General features: G+C 32.0%; 1 protein-coding gene across 1 annotated transcript in view; it reads left to right on the top strand.

Annotated features, from left to right (window-relative positions):
* The window catches only part of LOC124357235 (lipase member H-A-like), a 39,255-nt gene that overhangs the window by 14,590 nt on the left and 8,807 nt on the right, over positions 1 to 15,858 (top strand). The window contains exons 3-5 of the mRNA XM_046808789.1: positions 6,099 to 6,207; positions 8,591 to 8,736; positions 10,820 to 11,065. Of these exons, the coding sequence (XP_046664745.1) occupies positions 6,099 to 6,207; positions 8,591 to 8,736; positions 10,820 to 11,065 (501 nt within the window). The remainder of the gene's footprint in view (positions 1 to 6,098; positions 6,208 to 8,590; positions 8,737 to 10,819; positions 11,066 to 15,858) is intronic.

Genomic DNA, 15,858 nt, shown 5'->3' with positions numbered 1-15,858 from the left:
TACAGCAGCTATGAGGTCAAGGTCTGATGGATATGACAGGCAATTCGAGGATGATGTTGCTGATCTGGGAGCGTGACGAACATCTTTAGCGCTGTGTACAACAGTCCGAGATACGCGATCGTGTAATAGTGACGTTGCCGTTATCAGTGATATCTTTCTTGGAATTGTCCTCGAGGATATGTTCGTGATGACATTAGTATACTTACTTTGATTTCCCTTTTCTTATAAAGAACCGTTGAAATCATATTGCTACATCAATTTTAGTTATATACATATATTAATTAATTAATTCATTCATTCATTAACTAAGTTATTAACTAGTTCATTTTCAGTGAATATCACAGTACAAGTCGTCATACTAATGGAATAACATTGCTATGATTTTGATAACATTATATTTACTTTATAACAATTAATGGTTGACAGATTTAAATTTATAAAAAGTGTCAGCAAAATTCACTCTCTGAATTTTCAAATCCCTGCAATGTGCAGAACATACATATGACAAATAACACCAGATTGGCCGAACTATGTAGTAACAGTGTTTAGAGTAAATGATTAAGAATAAATAGAAAATAAATAGCATACCCAACTTACAAGATAATATATATCTTTGTAATATGTAAATTTAAATAAGCAATTCTCTATTTTAGATTATATTTTAGGCCTCTTATTCTTAGCACATGTTTATGAAACGTGATATGCATATTCTACAAGTGAACGACGAATCCAAATAAGTTTTTGGGACCAATAGGAGGCGGAGTTCCAAGATTAAGACCTTTTTTCGACACGTGTAATATGGACACTGTGATTATATAGATTTCAATCATGATTTGATTTAACGTTCGGTGTGATAAATGTTAAGCATAATGGGTTTTCGGTACACCTTTGGAGCAAGCGGATGGATCCCTAGGGTTAACCCTTTATCTTTAGAAGTCTTCAAATTATAATTAAAGGCTTTTTTATTTTAGAAATAAATGTAAAAACTGGTTATAAATTGCACATTAGATATACTTAAATTATTTAAGCTGGGTGTCTGACATTATTAGAAGGTTGTTTGATAAAATTGTCATTACTTTTGGTGTACTTACTAATCATTTAATTAAAATATATATCATGACGTGATAACGGAAAGGACGGACTGACAACCGGTCGATGAAAGAAAAGGCGCTGTAAATGATACAGTAATGCATGCAAGGCTGCTGCCATCTAGCGTCATTCGTTATTATCTCATTAAAGTTAATTGGTGAAAGAAAGGGCCAGATAACACGGTTAACTTTCATCTCTCGACTGTCGGAATGGTTTCCTTTTCCTTAATATGAGATGACATTGAAGGATGTTTCTTATTATATAATGATACCTTTTTCACTGTAATGCCTGACACAAAAATATTAAGTACTGCAGTTTTGTCAAATATATGGTTATGTTTAAGTTCTTGAAATAAATGTGTTGAAAAACTTATTTTGGAATAATAAATTCCGTCGTGGTCCAGTGAGGTTAGGAGTGAAACAGATCGCAGGAGTCGCGCAATAAGTCCTTGTCTCCTGGAGAAATTTCCGTTCCAACATCCCATTCTTGTGATGAGATTGGCTCCTCTATTATTTGCACGGAGGATTGCAGATGTCCACGCAACAGCCAAGGTGAGGAGAGAAGTAAGCCCACTTTCTTGCGACAAGGGCGCTAAGTAGGCGTCACTGGTGTAAATATGGCCCAACCCAAACGATTGGTTATTCACGGTTGGCTAACTACGTTGTTATAGGCAAAGACTGACGCAATCCTTTATTAGTTTATTGGACATCCTTCTTGAAACATCTTGTAGGTGAATTGATCTTGCTTGCATGATTATATTCGATGCTTTTTCCAATCAATGTACATTGACCTTGACTGATAGTTAACAACAGTATGGCGAAAATACTCTTGGTAGATTTCATTTGCTCGGAACAAACCTTGAATCAATGTAAATTCTTTGTGAGCTTTAACACAGCATTCTTTAAATATAAACAATGTTAACACAACTTGAACAAGGAATTACAGTATAACAGACCTTAACCCAAACATTGGAGAAGAGCAGGTTGTTCCTAATCTACTAATGAATATTAATTATTCAGCTCAATATGGTCAACGTCATGAACAGTTTATAGTCTTAACTCATATTCTTACGCGGTCGGTGTCAAAAGTGTTTCGGTGTAACATTTGTTTACTGGAGATGGTCCTCTACAGCGAGGCAGGAATATTAGAATAATGAACCGGAAAACGTATGTATCTGGATATTATAATCTTAACTTCCCTTCTACCGATGCACATCACCATGACAGACAATAATCAATATACAGGGTGATTCATGAAGTTCTCCCCCCACTATCTACAGCATATTGTACTAGTAAAAATAATGAAAAAAATGTTATATAAACATAGGTCAGAAAACGCTTCGTTAGCGAGTTACAGCTAGCGAAAGATTTCGCCTGAATTCCCTGGTAAAGAGTCAAATAAAGCCATACTGAACTTTTGGAAAGGTTAATTAAGTAAGAAATATCGTGGATTCTTATGTATTTTTACCTGATAAAGCTTATAAATAGGTTTCAGAACTGTACCTGTAGTAGTTTTTGAGGGATTCAGGGTTAAATGCAAAAAATTGGGGCACGAAACAATGTTTATTTAAGTTTGATGTACAATAACTTTGTTAAATTGGTAATAAATACATAAAATCAACAAACATTAATTGTAGAGAATTTAATTCTGAGAAAAATTTATATAATCAAAGTCTAAAATAAAACAGAAATAAGTACCAAAAATCGATTTTCATTCAGTATAATACATTACTAGTTTTAAGCAAAATTAATCAGGTTGGGCCAACCGTACGCACCTTTTTATAATAGATGTTCGAAAATGAGGCCATCATTATCAATACATTTTGCAGCACGTTTGTGTATTGCTTTTGTTGCGTTTCTTAATTTTTCAGGACTTCCCTGTATCTGCACATCCGAATCCATAATACGGGCAATTAATTCAACACTAGAATTCACTTTTGTCTTGTATACAATGTCTTTCATCCATCCCCAGATGCAATAATCCAATGGAGATAGATCTGGTGATCTTGGTGGCCAAGGGTGAGGCCCTCCACGACCAATTCAGTGTTCCAGTAAATTTATGATTTAAGTAAGCAGAAAAACGGCACGTGAAAAGTGGGGAGGTGCTCCGTCATGCTGGAAGTACAAATTTGTGTCTGAGATGTAAAGGAACATTCTCTAACAGCTGCGGCAACTCTTCTTGAAGGAAATGGCAAATAGAACTCAGCATTTAGGCGTCCAGGTAATATGAAAGGTCCAATCAGCCGATTGTGCAAAAGGCCACACCAGACATTGAGGCTAAATCGGTGTTGAAAGTTCTGTTTCACTACCTCAATGTGGATTTTCTTCTGCCCATGAGTATTCATTTGTGCAAGTTATTGACACCATCCCGAGTGAATTGTGCCTCATCCGTAAACAAAATACGCTTGTAGAGTTGATTATTAATATTAAAAAAGTTGCAAAACACCAAGCGAAGCGGACCATCCCCTAGCTGTAGATGTTGAACCTTTTGTTTATGAAACGGATAAAATTTGTTTCGATTAAGTGACCTCCACAACCGTTGACTGCGAAACTCCTATCCGCCTAGAAATACGTCGTGTACTTACACCTGGACTGCGATGAACAGCATTAATAACAATATCATCATCAAGTTGGACAGCTCGTTCATAATTGGTTTCTAGTTACTTGGTAGTGATCCTGTTTCCCGAAGAGTACGAAAAGTTCCTGAAATTGTTTTGATATCTGGAATCCTCCTATTAGGGTAACGTAGTTCATATTCTTCTACAGCAGCTTTAGCATTACCATTACAGTAACCCAAAATAAAAAAAACCATATCAGCGTATTCCTCTGATGTAAATAAGTAAAGCATTTTTTTTCGCTGAATAAACAATTTAATTATAACTCACAGAAAAATTGCATTTAATAACACGATTCACAGAACCCGATCTCCTGCTGTAGCTTGCAAAACACCACTAATACACAGTTCTAACGTAACAGTACAGAATACCATTGTTGATCAGCTGTTATTCGTGCGTTACCAACTTAGAAATTAAATAAAACAAAAAAACTGGCATTTCGATGATTAGTAAACAATAATAAGAAAATGTTTGCTTCATTTATTTTCGAAAATTTGATGTAAATTTTTATTAAAAAAATACAACGTAATAAAACATGATATTTTTATTTACAAACAAATTTATTTAACAGTTACTCTTGTATTCTCAATTTATCTCATCATTAAGGAACAAACATTTTATTTTTGTTTCATTTTAACTAAATACCGTACGGTATTTCTTTACAGCTAGTAATGTATTATATTGAATAAAATCGATTTTTTTGGTACTTATTTCTGTTTTATTTTAGATGTTGATTATATCAATTTTCTCAAAATTAAATTCTCTACAATTAATGTTTGTTGATTTTATGTATTTATTTACCAATTTAAGAAAGTTATTGTACATCAAACTTAAAAAAAACATTGTTTTCGTGCCCCAATTTTTTGCATTTAACCCTGAATCCCTCAAAAACTACTACAGGTACAGTTCTGAAACCTATTTTATTAGCTTTATCAGGTAAAAATACATAAGAAATCCACGATATTTTCTTACTTAATTAACCTTTCCAAAAGTTCAGTATGGCTTTATTTGACTCTTTACCCAGGAATTCAGGCGAAATCTTTCGCTAGCTGTAACTCGCTAACGAAGCGTTTTCGGACCTATATTTATATAACATTTTTTCATTATTTTTACTAGTACAATATGCTGTAGAAGTGGGGGGAGAACTTCATGAATCACCCTGTATAAAGAACTACGTATTTTTGCTCAGCTGGATGGAGGTCGTAAATGGCACTATACCGAACACAAAAATTATATTTTAAGAATTTATAGAATAGGAAAACTAACCTGTTTATCAACTCCAATAGTAGTTTTACCATCGCCTGTCAGTATAAATTCGTTTGATTCCTTTCTCTTGTAAGGTTGGATATGTGGTGGAGAAAGTGCTTTCGCCAAGGCGGTCGATATATCGAGAGCAACAGCATACCTTACCCCAGCGCCGTACATTTATCACCTGCTAATAGCCACCTGTTGCGAGACCGTGACACTCGTGGTTTCTATTGGAGACTTTAATATTTGATTTATTATAAGTCGAAGTGACCGTGAAGAAGAGAGAGTCAACAGTGGAGATGTGAGGGTGGTGAATCGGATGAGTGACGGCATAAAGTTCAATAAAATTATTGTAGACATTTTCCCACTCCGTCTATGCTATATGAAATATTTACCTAATTTACACAGTTCCTTCTTACCGAATAATTAGATTACTTTTTGACATAATATATCTAAAATGTATTTGGAAAGTAATTTATTGGTTTCACTGATTACGGTAAAAATATTATGACACATTTGGGAAATAAGCCTGGAAATTAACTGCGTTGTTCTGAATTTTGATAGATACAGGATTCACGTGATCCCTGATTAATACAAATATCAAACTTAAAACTATACTGTGTGCAGTTGCTGCAGTATGCAAGGAATTCTTAAGTGAATTGATAAGAGAAACTTTTCTTATTGAAAAGCAAGAAGTACGTTTTTTTTAAATATCCATTATTTTTGTTACAATGTAAATCAGGAGGTTTTGAAATAAAATATTGGTTTCAAGGACAAGACAGACAGAATATGTGTGTGTGTGTGTATATATTAGTTTTTTGTAATATATAAGTTTGTGAATCTAAATCCTATATATAACGATATAATAGTATTGGTAATACGTGCCGTCGAATCCGAAAAGAATTGTTGAATTTTATTTCTATTTTATAAATTATTTTTTACGTGTTATATGGCAATGTAAAAAGGTTTTATGGCTCCTGGTAAAGATCATGGGATAGTAAAATCACTAACAGTTTTGCTCTAAAGTCAATCACTATTGAAAGGAAATCAAAATAAAGGATGTGATAAACATTGATTGTCATTAGAGGTGTCTTGACATTAAGTATATTTTCACCACCAGAGAGTGATTTATTCCTGACCTTTACAGGTAGCGTCGGCCTCTTGTGGAACGCCTTTGACCTCGAATACTGGCGTTGTAAACTGAAGAGAAACAACCAATGTCCTGATGAGGACATCAAGGTCTGGCTGTACACCCCGTAAGTATTTTGTACCAGTTGACACAACATTTTTAGCACTGTAGTAGTAACAAAAAGAAGGTGTAACCTCTCCTGGAATATGGCGTTTAAAAAGTTTAAAAAGATAAAACAAAAATATCTATTTAAAATAGAATTGCAAATCATTGCAAATAAAAAGCATCAATTGATATTAATTTTTTATTAACTGCAATAAAAAAAAGAGTGATACATCCTATAAAAATTATTTACAAAACAAAAATCTACGAATCGAAACGGTGAGTTAAACAAGAGCTACATCTTATATTACATCTTATAAAGAGGATGTTTGGAATATACCTATTTCTTGTTAATTTTACTGCTTTTAAGTTTATTATTCTGCTTCATATATTTAACTCAACTAATTATGCTATCATAAATACTAAAATTTGTGTAAAAAATATAAATTTTCTGTTGCAATGTTAATTGTGTGTTTTTTAAGTAATGTTTCTTAACATGTTTAATATTCTTTTGTTGACATTCTTCAGTTACCAATGAGCAAAAATAACGATTGCTATTAAATAATGACATATTACACACACGCTTAAAACTGTTTCTAATAACATGGCATGAAAAGCTCAATTATTTGTAACTACAATAACGATAGAGTGAAATATATATTACATACAAAACACGCACACACACACATAAAGAGGGAATGGCCAGTACATTTTGATAATTTGTACTGAATATTAATTAGTTTTATATTATACCACATACCAAGAGTATTTCACTAAACCATTAACTGTTAATAAACTGCACTTTTTTATATGTGATTTTGTTTTTAAAAAAGAAATGCTTTTATCACGTACATTAACCAAGAACAATGCCTACATGAAGTGTCCATTAACTTTCTAAGTAAGCCGAAGACCTAGATGTTTCTGAGAAAACAGCGTCCACCGTTTCAACCAACGACTTGTATAGTAGACAATGGATAATTATCTTTTAAGTGGAGTAAAAGGTACGAATTATAACTTTTATTTCTTAATCTATATCCAAATAAGGATTAAGTTTTTAAATGAATCATATATACAGAAAACTTAAGTGAAGTAAACCTCTGGTAATTTCAATCCCGTGTTCCTGAAACTTTTTATTGAAAAAGCTACGGTTTTCTGCCAATCTACTTTGTAAATGCGACAAAATTCAAAATTTCACCACTTACTGACAATGACTCGTATCCGGTATTTAATCCAATCTATATATATTCGGTAAATCTTTACACAATGTGCAAAAACACAGTGCATTACTGTTGAAAAATATTAAATGTTATCACATTAGTTTGAGAATAAAGTGTACCCAAAGTTAATACTACAACACAAATTTAAAAATGTTTCTCTCTCCTTAATAGCAAATTCTTTTTATAATACAATTTTGAAAAATATTTACACAAACAATAAATTATATAGTACTTAAATATTACTTAATATATTTTGCGTAATAATGTTCAAACTTATAGTAAAATATGGAATTAAAATTCTATGACACGTAAATGTTATACAATATATTATAATAGAGACTTCCTGTTACAATTATGGCTGTTTATTTCTTAATAATTAATATTTTTAACACTGGTTTTATCTGAAGAAATAAATCTTCTCTGCTCATGCAAAGTTTAAACAATATATCTTAGGCTTAAGTGCATAAATCAACAGTTTATTTTGCAAAATACAGGCTTGCGATGATATGACTTATAATCGCGTAGTAATATAATATCAAAGGTATATTTCTAAAATAGATTACAATGCAGATATTACAAAAAAAACAACCGTTCTATCAATTAGCCTTGAGAAATTAATGACCATTTTGAACACTATAAAATAATAACTAAAAAAAACTAACTAAATAACTAACTAAATATTAACTCGTGTCAGTGTCGAAATTGTTCATCTACTTTTAAGTGAATCAATTTGTAAGATTCGAAATGATTGCCTCGAACTGATATTCTCCGTTTCAAAATTCCATTATAACTAACGAACTTTAACTATACGATGTAGAAAATGATTCCTGTTCAAATTAAAATTTCCATGTGATTTTTTTTATTTTGAGACTATAGAGAAGTACACTGATTGTATGAATCTTTGGCGAATTGTGATATGTGCTCCATAAATTGATTGCGTACACTAAAATGTTGGGTTTTAGAGGGGATAGTATGTATATTTTGAAAATGGAGTTTTTTTCTGAATAGATCCATTTACATCGTCTACATTAAAAGAATTTCAGTTTTTAATTAAAAGAGTTAAATCTCAGGTTAAGAAAACTTCTTTTGGCGATTTTGTTCTCATAACTTTATGTAATTTTACAAAATATGATTCATGAGAAACAATGGTCTTAACTTTAAAATATTTAGACCTATAATTTTCAATTACAGTGACAAAAGCTATGCCCGTCGTATTCACATCCATAGTCCACTCACCCTTCAAGAACAGGGATGGAACCCTCGCCACAAAAGTGTCATCATCATCCACGGCTTTAATGGCACAGAGAGCAAGACTCCTATGACCTTTATCAGGGACGGTAAGTTATGCAGTCTAAACAATCACAGTGTAACAGTAAATACCTTTTTGGAGATGAATATTTAAGGTCAATATGCCAAAGTAGCATATACTTACTTTTAAAATTAATTTAACTGAGTTAATCCATAGTACAGTAGCACGTATTTGTACTAGTTACAAATTTTCAATATTTTTAGACACTAAGTATATTCAATATAATCATCTACGCTACATACAAATTACAGATAATAACTAAGAACTAATAAACCACTTTGCAACTAATTGTGAAGAGATACTTTTTTGAGGGCATGAGTCTTTAAAACTAGTTAATGAAACCTTCTATATAACAACATAATTGGAACAAAAAATCATATAACTGGTTAAATAGCATACTGACAAACTTTATGGTCAACATAAACTTAGTAAAGTTAAAATTAACCTACCTTACAATAATTATTGATCAATCATAATGTGTTTGTAAAAGCTTGTAAAATCGTAACATGCGTTTGAAATAAATTAACAATTTGGATCTTTAAGAACAGTAACTAAAAGCTAAATAATTTTAATAATAATATCCCAATATATACCACTGTAACTTACTCTTTATAATTATCTCTTGAATATTCCACTACAAATGTAACATACGTTTCAAACCAAGAAGACTCAGGGTTTGATGTATTTCTTACTTATGCACTAATAGTGCGTTTTCGCTTTAGTAAACTATTAATACACAAATGTAGTATATGATGCAAACCAATAAGACTCGGGGTTTTTTTGCAATTTGTATTTATGCACAAATAGCGCTTTGGTAAACTATCAAGAGGAGTACTAGTATCGTATTCATAACTGTTGCAGCCTTTGACGTTTGCTAAGGGTCTTAACTGCCGTATTTCGAGTCTTAACTGCTAAGTATTTAGACCATCGACTACAATATACTATTCATATTGCTCACTATTATAACTACAATTATCAAGCATCATTAACTGCTTGATATTTCAGAGCTTTACCTGGCACAATTATCTGCTGGTTATTTCAAATTCTTAACATTCATATTTCTGGTCTTAACTGCTCTATATTTCAAACCATCAACTGATATCAATAACTGCTAGATATTTCAGACCTCTAAGTGCATATAGCTATTAGATTTTCTAGCTGAAATATGTTTCAGAACCTCAACCAACATCCGTATGATGTCTATTGAAAAATCAATAGATATTATTGATATTTATGTAACTCAAATAACTACTAGAGATTTCATGTATTATGGTGTTCGTGACAACAAGGTTAATGAATACGAAATTACATGGCTATTCATATAACAAGCTATCAATTACTCACGTTGTAATTTGTAACAGTAAAATGTTAGATAGTTACAATGTATGATTCTATTAAATGTTATAGTGGTTTTCTCTTTAATGACGTTTTAATTTTTATATTCATATTCCACCAATTATTTTCTTGTATTATGTTCTAATATTACTATGTTCTTATACCTTTATAGAACTTTTACCGTAACTAAAATGTTTTGGATGCCGAAAGAATAACATCAGGAGCCGTCTGTAGTGAAACGACCTTTAGTTTTGCCATATATATTGTTACCCTCATAACATATTATCTCTAATGGTTGATTGCATAGTTTTTAGTAGGCCTATATCAATGTGATATACTTATAAAATTAAACATTTCGGAATCCTACGCCGAAAATAAAATAGTAAAATTGTTCAAAGTTTAGCATAGTTCTAATATTACTAAGAAGTTCACCAATACGAGTTTTAATAAAGTAGAGTCCTTGTAACAAAAATGTCATTCATTACATACAAACACATATTTTTATAGGAGTTACATTAATATGTTATAATGTTTTTATCAGTATGGAGTGAACCACATCAAGTATGGATCCATTCTTAGTAGTGAATAACTTTTATTTTAACATTTGATGTTCGCTTACATGGCTCTAAAATGTGTGCGAGATAACTTGGTAAAATTCTAACTCTTGGCTAAAGATAACCTGAATTCATAGTCTGCTGTAAGAATATTTGTATGCGTCATGTACTCAAAATTTCTGTTAAGATCAATATTTTCTGATTTCCTTCTTTTCCACGCAGCGTACCTGAATCGAAGGGACTACAACGTGTTTACTGTGGACTGGGAGATCCTGACACCTTTCCCCTGCTATCTGTCTGCCATCAGCAACAGTCGACTGGTAGCTCAGTGCTCGGCTCAGTTCTACTCGTACTTGACCCGCAGTGGGGCGACTGCACAGAGCGTACACTGTGTGGGCCACAGCCTGGGCGCTCACATCTGCGGCATGATGACCAACCATCTATCCGAGAAGATGCACAAGATTATTGGTAAGCAGCAGGAACATTCCGGGAGGTCATATGACCCGATATCGTGCCCCTTCACACCTAATCATAGATAAACTTTGAGGATATGGTGTTGCGATCGAGAAATTCCTTTAATTTCAAAGTAACAGTCCTTCTAGATTACTTTATTAAAGACATGGAAAATAGAAAAAAGGTTTTGATTACTCCGAGAAAAGTTATAAGCATTTCAAACCATAATAGTTGGCAACGTGTATTTAAAGAATACTGATATTTCACGATGAAATATGACAAGAAAATAAAATATCAAATGTGTTTTAATGAAATTTGCAATTGTCTAGTGTACCACTGATAATTTATTGTATCACTGAACGATGGCAAATTTCCGGAAAATCCTGTTTCTATCTGATATGTACAAGAAATCGATAGAACTAAGTGCTAAAAACTTCCTAGTTCTTACAATATATATTGGTTTCTAATTGATAAGGGAGGGGGAATTCTGCAAAAGAACACAAAGTACTTTGTGAACACAGGTTGGAATTTTATATGGCAAGAGACCGTAAATTCCTTGGGTTTGGCACATAACACACATTACTCTGTTCTAACTGTTGTCTTGGTTCGGTAGGTGTTAAACAATTCAAGTGTCATAAAGAGGTGCACACTGAACGATATAATAATATGGGGAGGATACAACTTGCGCTCAAAAATAACTTTGTTCCCAATAATTCAATTTTAATATTTACTTATTGAACATATAATAAATGATTATCCCCAATAAGTTAACATCTTAAATATTCAGTGTTGATCAGTTGACAATCGGACGGAAATATTGTATTTATTTTTTGTTATATCTTAATATTTGATATATATTAAAACTTCGGGAAATGGCTGATAACATGAAAATTCAAGAAAGCGTCCTATAATAAATTACCTAAATTGCTTAGTTTTCTGTATGTACGTCTCTTTGTTTATATTACAGTATTGTCTACATGTTAAAGTTTTTGCAAGTTTAAGTAAACTTATGTATCTTCTCACAATATAAAATATATAAGCCCTTAAAACACACTAACAATTAGCTGCACAGTACAAACAGAAGTTATTTAAAAAATAATTTCACTTCTATCCTAATTGAATTGAATTGAATCAGAGTTTATTTCAAAAATTTTTAAATGCGTGTAAATTTATTATCAAATTTTCATTATCTTATAAATATACTAGTTAAATATTTACATAAAAATATCATACACAAACATCATATAATTCAGAAATTGGCGTAAGAAAATTAGTTTTGTGATTTTCGGAAATACATTGCCTTTGGCTACAGCAACTAATTTATCAAACGATATTACTCGTATTATTGTAAAATATGCATAACGTTTTAAAGGTTTTTGGAGTCTTTGCAGAATTCAACATAACACTTTTATCAGGCCTCCATTACAAACTTACATGAGAAATAGTTGTTATTAATTTCTCAGTGATATAATAACTACAGCATGTGTTCAGAATGTGATCGTTAAAGGTTAATTAGAAATAGTCTAACATTTAAAAAGCACAAATAGACAGAAAGATAGAGAATTAAACATTTTGGATACTTAAAATAGGAATATATTTATCTTTAACGTGTTTCCATTTGAATTACACATATATGGTGATGTGTATAAAGCTTGAATTGAAATTTAACTAGAGAGTACGTACATTATGAGGGACTTTCACTTTTCTTTCCGTAATGGACCCACCACCCACATAATTTTTGTCATCGGTCCCTTTCAAAAGCAATAATATGAATCCACCATTGCCATCCCAGTTGTGGAAATAAACAACCACAACATTGTAACAGTTGAGTTTCCACACACTTTCACTCCTCTTACTTATTAACACCGATGGATTTCTAATGCTTTTGGAAGGACGCGTAGTGGCCTAATCACTTTTAGGAATAAAGAATTAAACAAAATTATATTATATGTAGTGTTCTACTTTCAACATATCCTCAAAAACGTTCTAATTTTTAATTAAAAAAGACTGAATTTGTATACAAAATCAACCTAAAACCGTATAATTTTTTTGTTAAATACCGTTTAAAGGAGTTACTATCTACTTAGTTATGTTCTGTAGACTAGTTGCCAGATGTGTTTTTGAGTAACATGTCTTCCGCCATTCGTCTTCAAAACATCAAAACTTTTAATGTTATAGACATAAGCCTATAGATAAATGCTCTATAGATAAATACTGTGTTGTTTATGTATTGTTAAACAATACCACCCCACCATCTCACTTTACACAATTTTTTTGAGCCCCAAACATCAAGTCATTTCCTTACTAATACAGGATACTAATGATTTGCTACAGTGCCCAATTGACTTATAGAAAACGTTTTAGAACATGAATCATACTTGTAGTTTATTTTAAATGGATTTACGTATCACGGTATTTATAAAACAAGGTATGAATATCTCACTCCAATTGCCACGTCACAGGCTTGAATGCAGGTTTGAGGTTGAATGCAAGTGTTAAGTATATACTGCATAATTATTTCATTAAACTACGTGTGTTATTACGCTACACGTTAAAACACCGTATTATTGTCCTCAGTTTTCTCTTTAAATTTCATTATTCTGACATTTTTCCTTAGGCTAACTTGCTCTGTTCGGAGGACAGGTTACTGTAAGATTATGGTCCGGTCCCCTTTAAATTATTGACTGCGTTCCCGAGATGCATTGATGCCCAGCTTTGCTAATTATTATTTAATTAAGTTAATTTTATTACACTTTTAATCTTGTAAAGAAAATGAATCCGAATATGATATACGTATGAAATAGTAAAGCTGACATGTAAACGCATAAGTTATATTATAACCATCTACAGTAGAGTGTGATAGTTCTCCTTGTTATAACTTATTTTTGTATAGTTTTGTATGACAATATCATATTTAATACAAGGTAAGAATACGCCAGACCACGTATCGCGTAAAAATCTTCGCTGAAGTTGCATACAATATTTTAATTCTATAGCTGATTTCAATATGGAGATGTTTTGTGAACAAATAGACAGGCAGAAAATCATAAAAAAATGTTTATATCCCCCCGTAGACAAAAGAGAAATCGTGTCAGCTTCCTAAATGACTCCGTTAATGACGAGCATCCAAATTCGACGGCTAAACAAACAACGTCATGCTATGGTAAACAACTCATTCTTGCCTATGTAGAAATGAAGTTTCATGCAAAATGTGATGCCATTAATGGACGATTCAACTTGCCACATGATATTGACATTTTGTCAATTAATAAGTTAGGTTTCATAGCAATGTTACAATAATATAAGTCGACATACTCACTTTGTACTCCAAGCTATACATAAAGTCACCAAAAGATTGTTTTGTAATATTGCGTGTGTTGGGTCAGGCTACATGTGTCACATGTTAAATCTGAAATGAATGTGCTCAGTTTGGTTATAAATTTATAGGTTGAGCGAGCGAGCATTCTCGAGTGTCGGATATTTGTGTGTGAATATGTTGTTATCGTCTAGCTCCACGTTGTTAGTATTATATGTAGGTTCGGAAATGTCTGCTCCTCGTTGGTAAAGCCATTTGATGTGTGTCAGTTATCTCCACATGTTTTTGCCCGAATTTGAATAAATTTAGATAGCCTTACTTTGTTAATCCAAATTTATAAGATGTTGACGTGTATAGTCTCACTTTGGTGTAATAAGTTTATAAAATGACAGAATGTCCCACAACGTTGTTGGTATAAATTGTATACTGGATATACTATGTAGTTTCAAATTTAAAACATGCCACACTTGTATAAGAGTACAATTATTTATCTGGTATGTTCACCTAGTATACAGGTATATTTTTAAGTGTATTAGTACTCATTCACTTGTTAACACTTTTTTGTAATGAGTTCCATTTTTCAACACGTTGTTGTGCAAGTATACCAATTTGTTTATAATTGAATTAAAATACAACTTCTCATAGGGAAATTAGCCTCTTACATCATCTTATCGAAATGTACATCAATTCACATTTCATTTCACGACGAAACAATATATCTGAAACAAGTTTGACCATTTATACTTGCTTGCAGAGTAAAGCGAAGTATTTCATTACCAGCCAATTTGAAAAAGAGAACGATGCAGGGCGAAAGAAGGGGATAACAGAAGTATATCCTTTCCACTTCCAATCTTGGACCCAAACTATACGATTAAAATTTAATATCTCAGTTAATAATGTTTTTAAATACGAATTTCTTTTGTAACGTAGCAATTTAGTCATCTGAATTTACTCCAATATAAAACTAATTTATCTGTTCGCTATTAATTTATTTTAACGTTCACGTATGATTTGACGTCATAATCAGCGACGATACTATATTAAGAGAATTTATTTGACTGTTCCGGCCTCCAATTTGTCACAAACTGGATTGCAATTTGATCTCTGACCGCACGATCTCGAAAACGAACTGATCTACAGACTTAAAGTTTGTACGAACCTTCGATTCTATATAATCAACACTGATTTCTTGATCAATTTGATCAGCATATCACTCCATGAGATTTGGGTAAGCGTTATCAAATATTTTTACATTGGTCTTATGGGTAACAATGATGGCAACGAGAAAATATCTGAATGAAAATATAAACAAACTAAGAACAAGCATCTGTGATTTCATATACGAGAATGTTTAATTATAAGTTAAAAGAACAAAAATAATAACGAGGAAAGCCATTTTTAAAAGTCGGTGACGGGATTTGATTTTAGCGCCTCTTGCGTTGTAGTAACATTGCCAGCTCACCGGGATGTTTATTGTGAACACTGCTATGAA

This window comes from Homalodisca vitripennis, chromosome 3 (genome assembly GCF_021130785.1).
Source record: "Homalodisca vitripennis isolate AUS2020 chromosome 3, UT_GWSS_2.1, whole genome shotgun sequence".
NCBI lineage: Eukaryota > Metazoa > Arthropoda > Insecta > Hemiptera > Cicadellidae > Homalodisca > Homalodisca vitripennis.
This window is presented reverse-complemented; position numbering and strand designations above follow the sequence as displayed.